General features: G+C 40.6%; 3 protein-coding genes and 2 non-coding genes across 9 annotated transcripts in view; 4 read left to right on the plus strand and 1 right to left on the minus strand.

Annotated features, from left to right (window-relative positions):
• The first annotated feature begins 1,452 nt into the window (after positions 1-1,452).
• Positions 1,453-8,368, plus strand: med17 (mediator complex subunit 17). 2 transcript variants are annotated; one of them, XM_042413116.1, is made up of 13 exons: positions 1,453-1,610; positions 2,272-2,522; positions 2,745-2,908; positions 3,096-3,315; positions 3,416-3,552; positions 3,897-3,978; positions 4,229-4,381; positions 4,864-4,994; positions 5,266-5,450; positions 6,360-6,497; positions 6,908-7,025; positions 7,151-7,310; positions 7,967-8,368. In XM_042413116.1, exons 2-13 carry the CDS (start codon positions 2,282-2,284, stop codon positions 8,173-8,175), a joined length of 1,938 nt encoding a protein of 645 aa, XP_042269050.1. In that variant the 5' UTR covers positions 1,453-1,610; positions 2,272-2,281; the 3' UTR covers positions 8,176-8,368. The 2 variants fall into 2 exon arrangements, with proteins under 2 accessions (XP_042269050.1, XP_042269049.1); XM_042413115.1 differs by having other exon boundaries at positions 1,454-1,623.
• Positions 8,369-8,706: 338 nt separating this feature from the next.
• Positions 8,707-16,861, minus strand: LOC121898205 (V-set and transmembrane domain-containing protein 5). Of its 4 annotated transcripts, none has more exons than XM_042413120.1 (5): positions 14,637-16,861; positions 12,203-12,593; positions 10,650-10,976; positions 9,810-9,953; positions 8,707-9,302 (listed from the first exon to the last, which is right to left on the minus strand). In XM_042413120.1, the coding sequence occupies exons 2-5, from the start codon at positions 12,276-12,278 to the stop codon at positions 9,271-9,273; spliced, it is 579 nt and encodes a 192-aa protein (XP_042269054.1). In that variant the 5' UTR covers positions 12,279-12,593; positions 14,637-16,861; the 3' UTR covers positions 8,707-9,270. The 4 variants fall into 4 exon arrangements, with proteins under 4 accessions (XP_042269054.1, XP_042269052.1, XP_042269051.1 ...); XM_042413118.1 differs by having other exon boundaries at positions 14,570-16,861; XM_042413117.1 differs by having other exon boundaries at positions 14,131-16,861.
• aamdc (adipogenesis associated, Mth938 domain containing) overlaps positions 13,770-17,946 on the plus strand; it is a 28,342-nt gene continuing 24,165 nt past the window's right edge. Inside the window, exon 1 of the mRNA XM_042413121.1 lies at positions 13,770-13,871. The gene's annotated coding sequence lies outside the window, so the exon portion shown is untranslated. The remainder of the gene's footprint in view (positions 13,872-17,946) is intronic.
• On the plus strand, positions 15,193-15,383 carry LOC121899579. The gene has a single exon (XR_006096765.1). It is a non-coding gene; the product is annotated as a U2 spliceosomal RNA (small nuclear RNA).
• On the plus strand, positions 16,791-16,954 carry LOC121899600. Its single transcript, XR_006096783.1, has one exon. It is a non-coding gene; the product is annotated as a U1 spliceosomal RNA (small nuclear RNA).

The following is a 17,946-nucleotide window of genomic DNA, read 5'->3' on the forward strand; positions in this document are numbered from 1 at the left end:
TCATGTTCCCGTCGCACCACCTCGACTGGGGTTATAGCTATGGTTAGGCGTAGCAGAGACAACTTGTTGGGGTTAAAGTAAATTTGGGACCAGGTTAAGCACCTCAGAAGATGAGTGGTTGGGGTTAGAGATACTGTTGGTTAAGGTGAATGGGCACAGAACGACGGGGAACAGACTTCGACATAACACCGGTATTGATGAAAATCCTTCTTATTGGTTCCTACCACAGTCTAAACAGTGTTCCTACTCACATTATGTGCGTCTATAAAAAACATTTCCCCACCTAAATGGTATGTAAGTAAAAACTATGATTGCAGATGTAGAAATAACGTATTATAAGACCTTATAGCTTTTATAATACATTCATGATGCACACATACAACACTGCAGACAGATTTATGCCTGCTTGGAGCTTAAGGAGGGAAATTGGACCTGTTAACAGCATTTTTAGTCCATGTTGCTACTCCCAGTGCACACAAGTATGTGCAGATGGGTCAAAAAACCCAGAACATCAGGTAAGTGGTGTTGCTTTTTCAGTTTCAGACAGGAAACTTGCTGGAATACTCAACTGAGATGCTGGCAGTAGTATTCTTGGCTCTGCAGTGTGTAGAGGAGAATAAACTAGGACACACTCAATTCTCAAGAGCCTGATATCCTTCAACTCCATCCGCCAAGATATTCTTTTCAAAGTATTACAAGTTTATTCCAGACTCATTCAACGAGGTATGTCAATTGGGTTCATGTCAAAAATACAGAACATGTAGGTCTGAGCAGAAATGAGGAGGTGGACAGATGAGCAAAACAAGCCTTACATAGAGACACCATAGATTTAAGTCCCATAAAGCAAATCAGGTAATCAAGGTAATAGTTTGGAATAAGTAGAACACCGAAATAAGGTTTCTATACACCTTAAACAACAAAGTCAATACAACAGTAAGAAATATAGTTAGGTCAAGGAAAGAAGAGGTAATTTGCAGAATAAGAATACAGCTAGGTCATTTCACCTTCACACTCAGTATAGTAGGAAAGCATCCAACTGATTTATGTTTACTATTACAATCATCGGTTGTACTAAGTATGATAAAGAAAGACAATATATGAAGGAAGAACTCAGGAAGACTGGAGTTCAGGAGCTCAGCTATAAAATCTTAATAAACCTGCCAAGTGGGTTGAGTAGTAGAGTTTTCTTTGAGTTTACTACCAATAATAATAACTTTATTTGTATAGCACCTTTTATACAAGTTTATTATTTATTATACAAGAGTTTATTAGATAGATATGATTAATGGGTAGGGTTAGAGTTAAATATATTTGGCATGTTACAAGAAATAAATGAACAATTAACACATGGACACAGGATTAAACTGGGAAAATGTATTTTTCATTTCATGGAGCCGTTAATCTCTGGTCCACACTCCGCAGCAGTAGTTGGCGGTAATGCCCCTAAACACACGCTGGTTGCCAACTGCCGTTAAAACACAAAACGAAGAAGAAGACGCAGCCGAACAAGAAGAGTGAAGTGCGCTATTTGCAGTATCGAAGAATGAAACATTGACGGCTGGAAATTATACCACATCTGCAGTGAATAACCTTCTATATTTGTGACTGTAGTGAGTATCAGAGGTAAGACTTATACGGATTAAATATCATGTTGTCATTTGGACGTTTCTTTCGCGCTGAGGAGTCTTCACCTATCCTATGTGATGATTAGCAACAGGCTAACGCTAGCCGGACGCAGCAACATACAATCAAATGCAGCAGTTATAATAGTTATTTATGCAGGCATTCAAGAGCAAATCATAAGTGTAAAGGCTATGCCAAATCTGCTAATACAGGGCACAAAATTAGCACCAGCCAAATGCTGGTAACATATGCAAGTGGCTGGTAGATTTGCTTCACTCAGCAGCCACAAAAACAATGATCTATTGAGTGGCTGGTATAATTTGAACATTCACATTTGACCGGTGGACAAAATGTTGATTGTGCACCCTGCTAATAGGTAAATTACAAGGCCTTAATGGCTTAAATGATCATAATCTAAGTGTTACTTGCACATTTGGAGGTGTTGAGATCCGACTGGGTCCACTTAAGCAGATTTGTTTTCTGGTTTGTGCCTTTTCTCTCTCATTTCAAACATGTATTTATGAAGTGAAGTTCGGTTGGCTTTAAAAGGTGTGAAAACTCTTCCATTTATGTTGCAGAGATCCATTTGTGCTTTTCTGTGTCCTAGACAGTTTGATGACAGAATCGTTTTGCTTTCCCTTGTCTCAGCCTTGTCATCATGTCTGGTGGTCCGGCTGTGAGGGTCAGCATCGAGTCATCCTGTGAGAAGCAGGTGCAGGAAGTGGCCCTGGATGGGACAGAGACGTATGTCCCCCCTCTGTCCATGTCCCAGAATCTGGCGAAGTTGGCCCAAAGAATTGACTTCAGCCAGGGATCTGACTCCGAGGAGGATGGGGTTGGGGTTGAGGGCGAACCCAGGGACCGCGAATGGGGCAAGCAGGAGGCAGAGGAGGAAGAAGGTATGCTCAAGAAAAAGTGAGAGAATTCAGAGTCGGAACTAGGCTCAGTTAACCTGACTGTTATCAGATATGATCTAGATATGATGATTCTATTGTATAACTTGAATTGCATTAGAGATGGTGGTGATTCAGCAAGGTTTTTTTCTATAATAAGCCTGAACCCAACAGTGATGATCCTGTTTCACAGCTTCATATAATCTGATTAGCAGTTTCCTTTCACAGGCACAGTGAAGTTTCAGCCGTCTCTCTGGCCCTGGGACTCCGTGCGTAACAACCTGCGCAGTGCCCTGACAGAGATGTGTGTACTCTATGATGTGCTCAGCGTGGTGAAGGAGAAGAAGTACATGGCCTTAGACCCAGTGTCTCAGGAACCAGCAGCTGCCAAGGTAAACTGATAAAGAATAACACTAAACATCTATGAATAATGAACCTACAGGTAATAAGCAAGTGTGGATGCAATGCTGACAAAATGTTCAAATATGACGACTTTTTTTATTATTTCTCCAAAAGATCTGTGCACCTTCTCTTCCATCCACTGTCTATTCATAACTTGATTTTCTCGCCCTTCTGCAGACTCCTCAGGTGTTCCAGCTGATCAGTAAAAAGAAATCGTTGGCCACGGCAGCGCAGCTCCTCCTGAAGGGAGCAGAGAAGCTCAGTAAGTCAGTAGCAGAGAACCAGGAGAACAGGAGGCAGAGGGATTTCAACTCCGAGTTGCTGCGGCTCCGCTCACAGTGGAAACTACGCAAAGTAGGAGACAAGATCCTTGGAGACCTCAGCTACCGGAGCGCAGGTGATAAGACATCTGATGTTTATGCAGCCAAATCTGTAACACACCTTTAAAAAAAACAAAAAAAACAAACTGATGCATGTTGTGACTATTATCCCTGCAGGTTCCCTGTTTCCTCACCACGGCACGTTTGAGGTGATCAAGAACACAGATATTGATCTGGACAAAAAGATCCCAGAGGACTACTGCCCCCTTGACGTCCAGATCCCCAGTGATCTGGAGGGATCCGCTTATATCAAGGTGAGGAGAGAAACAAGACGTAAATCAACATGTCTCTCCAGGATGAAATGATCCACTGAAATACAGACTGAAACAAAATATATGATTATATGATTACCCACGTTTTACTCATAACTACATCTTTGTGTGAGTTGTATGAGAGGAAATGGAAGTAAGGTAACAGACAAGCTTGAATGATTAATCATCTTGAGGCACTGAAGAATATTAGTTAGTTATATTGCTTACCTGTGTGCTGTAGTGCAGGTATATTTTTTTACATTTAAATTTTTACAATTTCCAGACTACTGTCACCTGCTATGTTTATCATTTTCGGTGTAATAGTCTAATACCGTTGATGTCCTCAGGTGTCCATCCAGAAACAAGCTCCAGACATCGGTGATCTGGGAACAGTCAATCTATTCAGGAGACAACTAAAAACCAAAGCCGGTATGTTTCGATACACAAAGACTTGACATTGCACGTCCTTTGACAGGTGTTCAACTTTTAAAACTAGTTCAGTAACAGCTTGAATCCTTGCCTTTAGATTTAGTAAATGCATCACATCTCTTAGGTTTCTCTACCCTCTATTAATCCATGTCCCAAACTTTTTAGCGTTTTTCGTCTCTTCCCGTTCTCCTCCCCTGATCTCTCTTCATCCAGCGTCATATCTTCTCTGCCTTTTTTTCTTTCCGCTCAGGTACCCAGTCGTGGCATGTGAAGCTGGAGGCGGCTCAGAACGTTTTGCTCTGTAAGGAGATCTTCGCCCAGCTGTCCAGGGAAGCTGTCCAGATTAAATCCCAGATCCCTCACATCGTTGTGAAGAATCAGATCATCTCACAGCCTTTCCCAGGTCAGCATGCTCATGTCGACATTAGAAATCTTTGTTTTGTTGGATGTAATCATGAGAAGATCTACCTTTTGATGCATATTTAACATTAAAGTACATTGACAGTGTGTCAATTTATGGCTTTTTATACTCCTGTAGGTTAAGTACAACCCCCGCCAGCATTAGCATTAACAGGCACTGCCTAATAGTTCTACAATAGTACTATACCTTAAAGTGGTTAAATGACATGTATATGTGATGAACATAAAGAAGTTATGGTATAACGGATTCCAATATACTAAGGGTAATAAAACTTATTGGAAGTATTGTTTTACAGTAGTAGTTAATACAAAATTCACTTGCTCCACTGGTACAGACATTATTCCTCATATTTGCATTTGAGTTACTCTGAAAAAACTTTGGAGTCGACTTTGGTTTTCTAGTCTTTATGGAGGCGTGAAACAAATGTTCTCAGGCCTTGTTTATTCCTGTGATCCCCTTCATAGGTCTGCAGCTGTCCATCTCACTCTGCCACTCTACTGGAGAGAAGAAGAACCATCGGGCGTCTCCAGAGAAACCCAAACCAGACGACCACCTTTATGTACTGGAGCACAACTTGCATCAAATGATGAGAGAGGTGAGAGACTGTGAATCGCTGCTTTGCTCTGAATCTGAAGATGCTGTCTAGAAAGAGTGTTTGTTTTTAGTTTACTGGAAACTTTTTTTTACAACCAGTTTGTGAGAGGAAAAATACTTGGTGCTCTGCCTGGAGACATCCTGCAACACATTTGAACCAGGATAAATACTGCCCCAAATATATCTAGAAAACTATTATCAGTAGAAGTCGTTCACTTTGTTCATAATGGTTTAATTGAATCAATGCTCATTTCATGGTGTCTCTGTTACAGTTCCACAAGCAGCAGCTGAGTTCTGTGGTGATGCCACATCCTGCTAGCGCTCCCTTCGGCCACAAACGCTTGCGGCTAGCGGGGCCTCTCGCCTATGACAAAGCTGAAATCTCCAGTTTGCAGCAGAGCGAGGGACTGCTGGAGAAGATCATCAAACAGGCCAAACACATCTTCCTACGTAGCAGGTAACTTTTACTTTTACCATTTATATATATTGCCAGCAGCCACCACGGCATTGTATTGCAACATTTTACGCTATGGTAATGCTGGCAGCCAATAAACATTCAACTATGACAGGGTTCATTGCCGTAAATGGTGTATGAAATTCCAGGGTGATGTGCCAGGTTTATTATCAGTCATGGTTTGCAGTTGAAATAGTTGGAGGTAACAAGATATTTGCAGTAAGCAAATATTGCTCAATCCACATGATATGACACTCCCAAACATGCTCTCCACTGTTTGCAATGCCACATTTGGCCAGCAGGTGGCTTAATTTGTCTTCGTTCAACATAGTTTGGGGGCTTTAGAGTCTGTGCAGCAATACAACAACCTCTGTCCTCAGACACTCAATTAGAATCTGAAAAAAACTCCCTAAAAAATCCTTAAACTGGGAAAAAATGTAAGAAACCTCAGGAAGAGCAACAGAGGAGGGATCCCTCTTCCAGGACAACCAGACATGCAATAGATGTTGTGAGTTCAGTATAGAAAAAGAAAGACAAATGACAGAAATACAGGATGAAAAAACTTAGATTAGAGTAGATTTATAATATACACGAACAATGTGATTAAGAGGATGCTGAGCAGCTTCCAGGTGCCGCAAAAACAGATAGAACCTGAGCCATGCGACCTCCGTCACTATGGAGACCTGGGAAGAGGACAGACAACACATACACACAGGGGAAACTCACATCACACCATTCACACACACACAGGGGAGGGAGATACATGAGTTGAGGTTGAATATCCTGCAGGATAACCAGATCCAGAACCTCTGGAAATGGCACCAGCAGCCAGGGAAAGTGAAGTGTAGGTATAAGTTTTAGCCACAGGCTTCATAACTGAGCAGTATTAATGTTTACGTTTGTGATCGACAGGACGGCACGGACCATCGACAGCCTGGCCAGCCGCATCGAAGACCCCCAAATCCAGGCTCACTGGTCCAATATCAACGATGTGTACGAGTCCAGCGTCAAGGTGCTCATCACCTCTCAGGGCTACGAGCAGATCTGCAAGTAAGTGGAGCAGATGAAGGAGGGAGGGAGGAAGTGAGGGAAGGATAACAGGAGAAGCAGGACAGAAAGGGAGACACAGTACAGCAGAACCAGGAGGGAACCTTTTAATCTATTTATGAGCCTCTATCTATATCTGTGAGCCCTCCAACAACTTGTTAATTATGTGACGTGAAAGCTATAAAATGTAATGAGAGGTCTTAGTTGTTCAGCATCTTATCTAGATACATTTTCAGTTGTGCTTTCAGTTTTACTGTAATTCCATCATAAAATGAGATAATAAGAGTGAGAGGGTTTTTATATGGCTGCAGAGTGGAGATAACAAAATACCACCAGTTGTCTGCTTTTATCAGATGCATGTGAGCAATCCCTAATTTTCCTATTTCATTACTGGCACCGTTTTGTTTGTTTAGGTCCATCCAGCTGCAGCTGAACATCGGCGTCGAGCAGATCAGAGTAGTGCACAGAGATGGACGTGTCATAACGCTGTCACACCAGGAACAGGAGCTGCAGGACTTCCTCCTCTCACAGGTATCACTGTTGCCTTCCCGCACAGTTAGAGGAACTGAAAACAGCGTGCACATCTGAAAGTTATTCGTGCTTATTTCACTTCCTAAAGTTATGTGTGTCCCCTCCTCCATCCTGTGTTATTACAGATGTCACAGCATCAGGTGCATGCAGTTCAGCAGCTGGCTAAAGTGATGGGCTGGCACGTCCTGAGCTTCAGTAACCATGTAGGTCTGGGTCCAGTGGAGAGCATCGGCAACGCCTCCGCCGTCACTGTTGCCTCTCCCAATGGAGAGTACGCCATCTCAGGTGAGACGGGTGTGGTTGCTTCTGAGGTGAAAATGCTCTTTTTGTTTTATACTAATTGTATTTAAGCACTACTACAATAGTGTCAGTATACAGTACTGTATGGAAAGATCCAGACAGGAAGTTCTTCTCTATTCTAAGAAAATCTTATGAAAAATCAGCTATTTGTGAGGTTTTTCTTTTGCTATTATGGAGTATTTCTTCAGTCCACTAAATAAATTGTCATATCCGTTGCCACTAATGGCTCCAAGTAATGTTTAGTTTCATTAGGTTTTCTTGTCAGTATCTCAGAATCCTGGAGAACTCCTTCTAGGCTGACCAGTGTGCATTGACTTCAACAGTCCACAGGGAGATAAATGCATCATATTGGAAAGAATACAGTTTTGTGTACCAACAGTAGCCCTAATAGACCATAATGCAATGCAGCAAAGATAAGACCTGTTGCAATTTCAGTTAATGGGCTGAACTTTGCCTTTTTTCTCTGATTAGCGGCAGCAACTGTCATATTGCTCTCACTGTTGTTGTCATTCTTTGTGGCAACATGTGTAAACCAAAGGGCTGAATTCAACAAGCCCTATCTCAATCTCTGGTGGATATATTAATAGAGGCATATTTTAGTCACTAATATAACGTCTGTCTGTATCCGTCTGTCCATTCAGTGCGCAACGGCCCAGAGAGCGGGTGCAAAGTCTTGGTCCAGTTCCCCCGCAGCCAGACCAAAGAGCTGCCGAAGAGCGACGCCATCCAGGATGCCAAGTGGAGCCACCTCAGGGGGCCGTACAAGGAGGTCCACTGGAGCAAGATGGAGGGACGAAACTTTGTCTACAAGATGGAGCTCCTCATGGCGGCACTGACTCCTTGTCCTTAGATTCCTAGAAATATCTGCTTTCCCAGCAGTGAACCGGACAACTAAAAACTCTCAACCACACAGCCACAACCACACTTTCTATGGAGATTTTCAGCCACATAATTCAAAAGAGAATCCATTTCCCTTAACACATTTGTAGTGTATCCATACCTCAAAGAGTTTGATGCAAAATAAAAAGCAACGTCTGTCTGTATGTATTTGTGCTCCAGATCCATCCTTGACTCAGCACAAGATCATTACAAAGCTTTCAAGCTTCCTTCCTAAGCTGATGGAGTTACTTGAAAATGGATTAGTTTACATCACATGACCTAAGTATGTAATATTAGTACATAGTTACATAATAACAGGCGGTCATGTATGAGGAGGAGACCACATCTCCTGTTTCTGCCCTACTTGATCTTTGTCCTGGGCTTGTCTTGTATGGTTCATATCTTTTCTCATATCATCAGAGTATTTTAGATGTTTTCTAACGATTTCTGGTAAACACTTGCATGTTTCTGTAATCTTGCTTTATACTTTTAGCTTTTCTGATTTGAGCAACAGCATTTTGGAAAAAAACTTTCAGCCATGAGTGAGGTTTTAGTTCTACCAGCAAACTGTCAAAAGTCATATGGAGTAAGTTGAGTATATGGAAGATGTTATCACTTTTTAAAATTAATATCTTCTTAGTTTTTTTTACTACTTAAAAGCATCACTGAAAAAACCTGAAAAGTGTCATGTGGTTATTAATCTAATATCACTGCATCTGAAGTCTGATACAGTGAAACCAGCTGTGTAATTTTCAACACCTGAACCTGATTTGAGTTTGTATTATTGTTATAAAGAGGCCATCAGTAACAGAAAATCACACATTAATATGTATTTTTTCCATTTGCTATGAGTGATATATTTACATTCAATCCAGTTTCATCAACAATGAGCTGTAAATACATGTGTATACAATACAAAATGTAAACATGGTAGCGCAGTTACATAGTTATATATATGTACATAACACCTATATTTTAAAAAGCATTCCTCGTGCTGCAACACTGACAAGTTTGATGAACAGTCTCTGGTGTGTTTTTCATGCACAAAGACGCAGCTAGATGTCCATCAGAGAGGCTGCAGCTCTGTTACATCATTTTCTGCAATAAAAGGGAGAATTCAACTTTGTCACTTCAGAAACTTAACACAACATATTGGTGTAACAAAGTTATAATGGAATTTCACAGACCTTTGTACTCAAACACACCCATACTTAAACACAATAGATAACGTCAACCTGCATTCACACCCATTAAAACCATATTCATACATTTTCACACAATGATGCAGCGGTAACAAAAACAAACTGGGCAAACAAACCTCTCATGGTTTGTTTAAAATGTTTTATTAAGATCCTGCATATCTTCAAATACGTTTCCTATTATCTAGAACAGAAGCTACCTGCTACTGAACACTCTCCACCTTTTTATTTACAATGTCCTCCAAGCTACCGTCATAACTTCCCATCAAGTACCACTGAAGTTTAGTTTGTGGGTGTTTGACTGTTAGTGCAAAGTTCATCATGAGGGAAGGTGTTTAACACAAACTGATAGCATTATTTATAAAGGTGCATGTATTATAGAGACCTATTGTCCACATTGCTTTACCTGGCATCTGTTTCCTGCGTCTCCATGCCATTATCTTCCTGTAGGCTTTGTCTAGTAGCCACATGGCCAGCATGAGAAGGCCAGCCAAACAGGCCAGTAGTAACGCAGAGACAGACAGGTACTGAAGATCCTCATACAGCACCTCTGGAAGACAGCGGTCATATTTACTTCAAAAGACGCTTATTGCAAAAAGGCTTTCATTGGTACAGACAACTATCCAGAGATAAAAAAAAAAACATGCCTGTCACCTGCGTCCAGAGGTGAGTGTAACAGGTAGCACAGTAGCAGAAAGATAATTATGTTTCAGTGTTAGCAATGGTTATAAATAATAGCATTCTGATTCTTACGCCATGGTCATAAATAATGTTTTACAGTATATACTGCACAACCATGTTCATGTTTCATCCTTTCAACACTAAAATCATGTAGCAGGTTGTCATATTTATCAAATATCACTCATGCTGTTTACTGATAAATACCTATGATAAACATCAAAGTCTATAAGGGTACCTGTATATACTGTATATATATACACACAGACTGGCTGGGGAAGCTTGAGCAGAGCAAATGTCACTCTTACAACCCAACAACAGTCAGTTTGCCCAGGTGGAGCTTAAGACTGGTTGTTATTTCATGCTTGAATTAGGAACAACAATACTTGGTAAATTGTTTCTCAGTTAAAGTATTTTCAAGGTTACCTGCTGTGTTTTGTTTTACATCCTGTTAAAGAGTTGTGTGGCATGTTCTTGCTGTATTCTAATCTGATTTATTGTTTCTGGTATCAAGCTGCAGGTAAAGAGCGTGAAAGGAAGCGTGTAATTTCAGGCCGGATCCACTCACCGTTCACTTTCAGGACAAAGCCAGAGTCCTTGCTGCTCCCTGATAGTTCTGTAACCGTGACCACGTAGAATCCAGCATCTTGCAGCCGCAGGTCTGACAGGCCCATAGAGCCATTTTTATAGGCCTGCACTCTGCTGCTGTAATCCACTGTGATGTTGGTGTACACCCCCGGCTGCCATGTCCCTATGGTGCGGCTCACTGCTCCTGACATAAAGGTCCATTGTATGGTGGGGATCTCGTTACTGGTAATGTCCACTGAGAAAAACACATCCTCCTGCACTGACCTGGTGAGGCTCCTCTGCGGGGAATGGATGGAGATGGCTCCGGCTTGTGAAGAGGATGAAGAGATGACAAGATATTAATTATAGATTCACTGTGAAATGCATTTTGAAGAAGAAAATGGCATAAAACATTTAAATACCTACAGAGAAGTGGGTGCATGTATATGTTAATAGGTTTGAATGCATCAGGAAACAGGAAAACTACATTTTTAAAACATCCAAACAGGCAGATAGACAAACATATTGCACACTGCGTGATAAGCACCTTTACCTTTCACACTTTTACATGTAGTTACTGTTTAACTTTGACATGCAATGACGGCATTTACAGCAGAAACCTTTCGATGTGTGACACAATGTGCTCCATAAACAGAGAGTATATCACCTCGTAGGTTTTGCATCTCATGACCCACTTGGTGTCAAACACTGCGACTGATTTGCATTAAATTCCATGCACAGACAGAAATGCGTTATTCTGTCAGTTTCTTATTCAAATTACAAGCTGCTCACCAGAGGAACAAAACCTGTCAAACAAGCCGAGAAGGACCGATTTTAAGTGTAGCCTACAGTATTGGCCTCATGTCTATTTTGGCCGCCCCTCATGAAATATTTTCACAGGAGTTTCAGGTGGGGGATCTGGTTCTGCTGGTGGTGTGTTTGCTTAATGAAACACAGGTAAAGAATTCCACTTGACGATCCCGATGCTGACTCAGTAACATGACAGTGTGAGAAAAAAATGTGCCTGTCCCTTAATTTAAACAGCACAGTTAAAATAAGGATTAAGCAATAAGCCTTCATGACATAGATATTAAAATTTTTGCACCATGTTTGTTTTGAAAGACTCTTAAATAAATGATCTTTTTAGCCTTATTAGTTAACGAACCAACCGCAGCTTTAAAGTGTCTTCTTTTAAAGTTATTAATTCAAAAAAATTTGTACTGACACCAGTTACTGCTCCTCCCCAATTCCTTTTTAGTTTCTTCTCCATTCTCATTGGGAGCATACCAGGACAACCTGATACATGACAATGTGTACATAGCTGTGTTATGTTCATCTACCTAGCCCTATTGTGCAAGTTAAGACACTGAGCCTTAGAAAAATGTGAGTTTTATGCCAGGTTCTCAGTTTGAGTTCCTATTGAAAGGGGCTGGACCCTCATTTTATGTATTTATAGGGTATTTAGGATTGAAATATAGGCATGCTGTCAAATACTGTACATGAGCTATCTATCTAGAGAAAAAACAAATTATAAGCCTGTGTTGGAATGCTTACCTAGGTGGCACATATATAATGTGATGCTGAGAAACACAGCAACATCTTGTACATCCCAGAGCCTAAAGTGCCACATTAGTAGCCCAGATCCATTGATTGAAGAGCACTAGAAGAATCTCCCTCCTCCAGGTTGTGTTACATTCTGACGTATTGTCCTCTTTGTCTTCCTACTTCCAAAACAGCTTTTCCTCGTTCCCAGGGTTTCCTCTTCCACTGTCCTTTTTTTTTTTTTTTTTTTTTTTGCTTTTTACAGGTGTTCTTGAGAGCACGTCTTCCTCCTTATTTTTTTGTGAGAGAGTCCGTCACAGAAGTGCTGGAGTTTCTCTCCTCTCTCAGGTCTGTGCTGGATTTCTCGTCATACCTGCGCAAGTCAGTGCCAGCCAGCCCACACCTATCAGACAGGTTCAGCCAGAGATTACTGAACAAACACGTACTCAGAGTTCTATGTGATCTCTCTCTCTCTCTCTCTCTCTCTCTCACACACACACACACCACACGCACACAAGGGAAAAAAGCTATATGCAAACACTCTTATGTCCTTCTCAGTTTACTTATTATGACACAGACCCCCACCTCCGCCCAACGAGGACTCACCTGTGTGTTGAAGCAGTGACACTATCGCAAAATGAAACCAGGATAGACTGAATCATAAAACATGTCAAACAGGAAGTATGTATTCATCCATATACACTAAGAAACACAAACACACACAGTACACGCAATCACAGTGGACTGACGTTTGAATTTAAAGGGTAGGTACTCTGCGCTTGTGTATTATGACTGGACAACATATTCATTATTGATTTCTTCTTATTATAACTTTAATATCTCTTTATAGACTTCCTGCTTGGCATCAGAGAAGTTAATATGACAGCCTCAGAATGTCACATATTGTTATCTGAATCAGGCAGGCCTATATTTTATGGTAAATAGACTATCTTTGGCTCTAGTGGGTGAGGAAAATAATAGAGGATAAGCTTTTTCTTTGAAGGGGTTATAGTGTTTGGTGACTTTGTTTGATTTTCATTTTGCTAGCTATGAATACTCCCTTGATGAATATATTTGTAAATCAATTTTCATCATTCACCAAAGCTCTGCAGAGGATGAACAACCCTCTCAAAAACTCATTGCTCTGTGAACTAAATTCAACCTCAAATAACCTTTTGTATTATTTTATTTATTTGTTCAATTTTATTTTTATTCTTAATGATAAAAAAAATTGTGGTAAATGAAAATTTTGTCTTCATATTATATATATATATATATATATATATATATATATATATATATATATATATATATATATATATATATATAATGTAATTTTTTGGGCGATTAGCTTATCCGTTCAACACGAAGTGATCGACTGTTCGTGTTTGATTTTGCTCTCTATTTTACAGAAAAAACTTACATTTGTATGCCGGATTATTTAACTAATCTGGAAAAATATATATATTTTACAAAATACAAAAAAGGCGAGAATCTTTTAGTTAACTTGAGTTTTTCGTAAAAAGATATGTTACTTGAAGCGCCATATATTGACTTTGGCACGCGGCACTAGTGACTGAAGCAACGCTGACGTAATTTTGCGCACGATACACAAGGTCAGTTACGTCTTGCTGCTGGTCGCCATCGATGTAAACTCTCATGTCGTCGAAGACCACTTCTTGTAAGTTATTTTTTTTACAAACTAACGTCCAATTTCTCGATAGAATTAAGCGTTAACTATTCATATAACAATTATTGTGAGGTCAAAGTGTTGTCGGCTATTTTTTGGATGTTTCTTTCATCGCCTAATTAAGACGTATGCTAGCAGTTGATTAACATGGCTAAGTTAGCTGAACTAGTTAGCAAGGCGACATGATGACGATGATGGCGATTATTAATATTATTATTTGTTCTTATGTTGACTTTACTTTTTGACTTACTTTTACTTTTTGTGCAGTAAACGCAGACTCGTGTCAATACTTGACATTGTCGTCAGTGAAAAGTTGCTGGTTGGTTAAGTTCAGTTGAGACTCACTTGTAGCCGCTCGGCGTTAGATTAACGTACCCCGGGTCTCATGAAACCCCGTTACCGTTACTGAATACTTCCACTCCGGTCCATGTTTGTTACAATAACCGTTTATTCTGATTATTAATTTAAGGGACCGGCACATTGGCAGGTAGTTAGAGGTTGAAGTAAGTGTTTAGTAATTTATTTTTCATTTTTTTGTGTTAACTTAAATTTGTAGGTCGTGGTGGTGATGTGGGGCATTGCTAACGTCGTTTTGTCTAATATCTCACGTTGCTGAGAACAAAGTGAAGTATTCATGTCAAGGTTGTAGGATGTATAATCTATTACTTTACTCTTACTCTTGCACTTACTCTTACTAAGCATCAGCGGAGACTGAACTTTTCTGTAGACCTAACCTGGTAGTCAAGGTTACATTACCATTTGTTATACTGGAATACTTTCCATTAAATGTCAGTGGTCATGTCTTCTGTTCTGGAGGAATATCAGGCGGGTAAATTCTGTGTATTGCGGTGTGTAACATGTGATGAAGGTCCATGAAGGGTGCAGTTAATTCGTGTGTCCACCAGAGGCCGCTGGAGGAGCTGCATTTGTTGTGAATTGAGCATTGAATCGTAAAAACATAATTTTCCCCAACATCAAAATAATCTCCCCTCATACAGTAGTTTGCCACAAGTTTGTTGTTGAGTTTAATTGACAGAATATTGACCTGTGAACGGAAATTTGGTCAGTTTGTTGTTCCTATTTCCTATTGGACTAAAGCGTACCACGTGGTCATGGGGACACAACACGGCACATTTATAAACACTTCGTTTGTCATCAATCTCGCAATAAAACAACATCATTGGCACAACATATCAAATGTATACTGTTAGTGTTTCGTATTGTGATCCAAAACGTTGTGGCTCATATCCAAAACCATCACTGATACTGACTGTGCTGAGAATCCCTCCCTCACCTCCGGAGTACATCCGTTATCGCTTCTCGGCCTTTTGGCTAAGATCAAGTGTAGTATCTGTTCTTATCAGTTTAATATCTGATACGTCCCCTATCCGGGGACCATATATTAAATTGATTTTTGGAACAGGGAGATGGAATAGGGGCTTGCTCCGTCCACTCCGCGCATCGACCTGGTATTGCAGTACTTCCAGGAACGGTGCACCCCCCTCTATATGTTAAATATAAAGAAACTCTTAAGTTAGATGAAGTTTCAAAAGTGTGCTTGCTACGTTCAGAAGTAAAGCAACTGTTTCAACACATTATGCAGGTATTAATACACTTCATTCATTGATTGTGATCTTTGGTTTTCATGGTCTACCTTTTCAATGGTGTTTATAACCCTTATTTGTAGAGCAGGAGGCTGCAAATTGGTGACATGCATGCCACTATTAAATGAAAATAACAAGTAACTGCTGAGGGAGTGTTTGACTTCGCTGCCGGTGTTAACAAAACGGACAGCATACGGTAACACGGGCTAGTTAGCTACAGGCTAGTTAGCTAGCATGGCTCCATTCACAAGTAACGCCACTGTTTATCATAACCTGTCTATAAGAAAAACAACGCCGACCAACTGCATGTCAACTCGTGGATTGTGCTTAATAACACAAGTTGCTGCTGATATTAATTCGACGGTTTATTAGCTATTATCTGAGCTGTTAACGGTAAACTTAGCCTCTTTCTCTGCCTGGACTGGCGCTGTGTCTCCCTCCTGTTGCAGGAGAACTTGTGAGTGAGTGGGGGCGGGGTTGGGATGATAGTGTGAGAGAGGAGAGGTGCAAACACTGGCACCGTATAACGGAAGAAATGGCTTATGTATTTTAACGTAACTTTAAACTATATCGATACAAACGGGCCGCCCCTCCAAGGCAGTGGCAGGGGAAACACTACTCACTGCTGCATTTCTGCTGGTTTCACAGCCTGCTGTTCCCTGATATGTCAGAAAGAAGCTAGAAACACTGAATACATGTGTACTTAATTTTCTGTTGTCTGAATTATTTATTGTTACTGTTACTTGTATACAGAAAAAAAAACATTCTGTATGTCACTGAGTCAATGTGCTATTTGTCAAACAGCGTAGTTCACACTCCAGAGCAGTAGGTGGCAGTAGCAGGAATGTCTGTTGCCCACCACCAGTGAACAAAGAAACAGGAAGTGGTTGTAATGTGAGGGGGGAAAAACGTGTGTTTTGTGTTTTTATTCTTTTCTCTGAATTTCAAATGTGCATCAAACAACATTTGATTGCAGTATGATTTAGCTTTGGCTCATCTGAACTTTCTGTGGGGTTATTACTCATTTGTTTGAGGTAAAATTGATAAAATGGGTGATTTTAGGTCAGCTATTGATGTAGAAATACAGCAATGCATCATGGGAACGCCAGTCCTTACTCCTCAAATAAGATATAAATAATCTTTTAATCTTTGTTAGCCTTAGTTCAAAACTGCTCCTTCTGTATTGACTTCCTGCAGATCCACAGCCTCTTATAGCCTGTGGTTTTGATGATGTATTGATTGTCAGCACCATCAGTTAGCATGGTATGTCTGTGAAAGACTTCCCTGGCTGTGATGTGTACAACTCATACTTACCTGGCAGGGGAGATACCATGATCAAGAAGGTGGTTCACCCAGGGCGAGGCTCAGCCATTGCACTCCGGTTGTGCTGACCCCTGCGAATTCCCCAAATGTGGGAATCTCGACTGCATAATTTCTGGTAGTGGGGGACTGCGTTCGCGCTCTCCCCTGATAATATGTTGAAAGTAAAAAGAAGGACATAAATAGCTTGAGTGTAGTAATGGGTTTGATATTGAATGCTTTTAAGAAGTGAGGAGGGACGTAAGGCTTTTTGAGGCGCTGAATCAATATGAAGTGATTATATTGAAAATGATTCACTGTTTTGAAGCATTTGACACAGTCAAAATGGCAACATCTACTGAGGAATTATTGGAACTGCGTTTGTATGGATGGAGTAAATCTGACACTGTGATGAAATGTTATTCATGTCTCTGCCCAATTACCACAGTTACAGTACAGTCAATCTCACCTGCAGAGCGGCTGCCCTATGTCTTACCTGTAAGACTTGTTATGTAATGCTGTTTTTCATCACTTGTGATGTGAAAACGTCAGATTGCCATACAGTCAGATGGTCACTGGTATGTGTCTGTTTAAATGGGAGTTTAGCTAACTTCACTGTATTCAACTCCGGAGCTGAGAGGAGCAAACACAGTCACTCTGTGTCACGCCGTCCTCCGTTTCCATCTTCCCTATCTGTGTTCATCTTAGTTATCTATTTAGGTCATTGAGAGACAAGAATCTGTAACAGTCGACAGCCTGTCATGTCGTCACTCTGCATTAACTTTGTGTATAATGATGTTGCTTAAAGAAGGCAGCGATTCAACTGAAAAAATGTGACTCGACTTGGGGATTTATTGACTGATGCATCGACTTGGCGACTTTTAGAGGGCAACCCTATTGTTTTTTGCCTGCTGTAGACAGTAACATTAGTTGTAACTTTTTTGTTTGTGGTTGCAGGCAGTTGGTAGATATTATACATCTATGAAACATTCTGTTTATATTCTGTATGTCTCTGAGTCAGAGTGCTCTTTAATAAACAGTGCTGTTCACTCTCCAGAGCAGTAGGTGGCAGTAGTAGGAATGTCTGTTGCCCACCACCAGTAGAGTGGTTGTAATGTGAGGGGGGGGAAACGTGTGCTTTGTGTTTTTATTCTTTTCTATGA

The sequence above is a fragment of the Thunnus maccoyii genome, chromosome 6 (assembly GCF_910596095.1).
Source record: "Thunnus maccoyii chromosome 6, fThuMac1.1, whole genome shotgun sequence".
Taxonomy (NCBI): Eukaryota; Metazoa; Chordata; class Actinopteri; order Scombriformes; family Scombridae; genus Thunnus; species Thunnus maccoyii.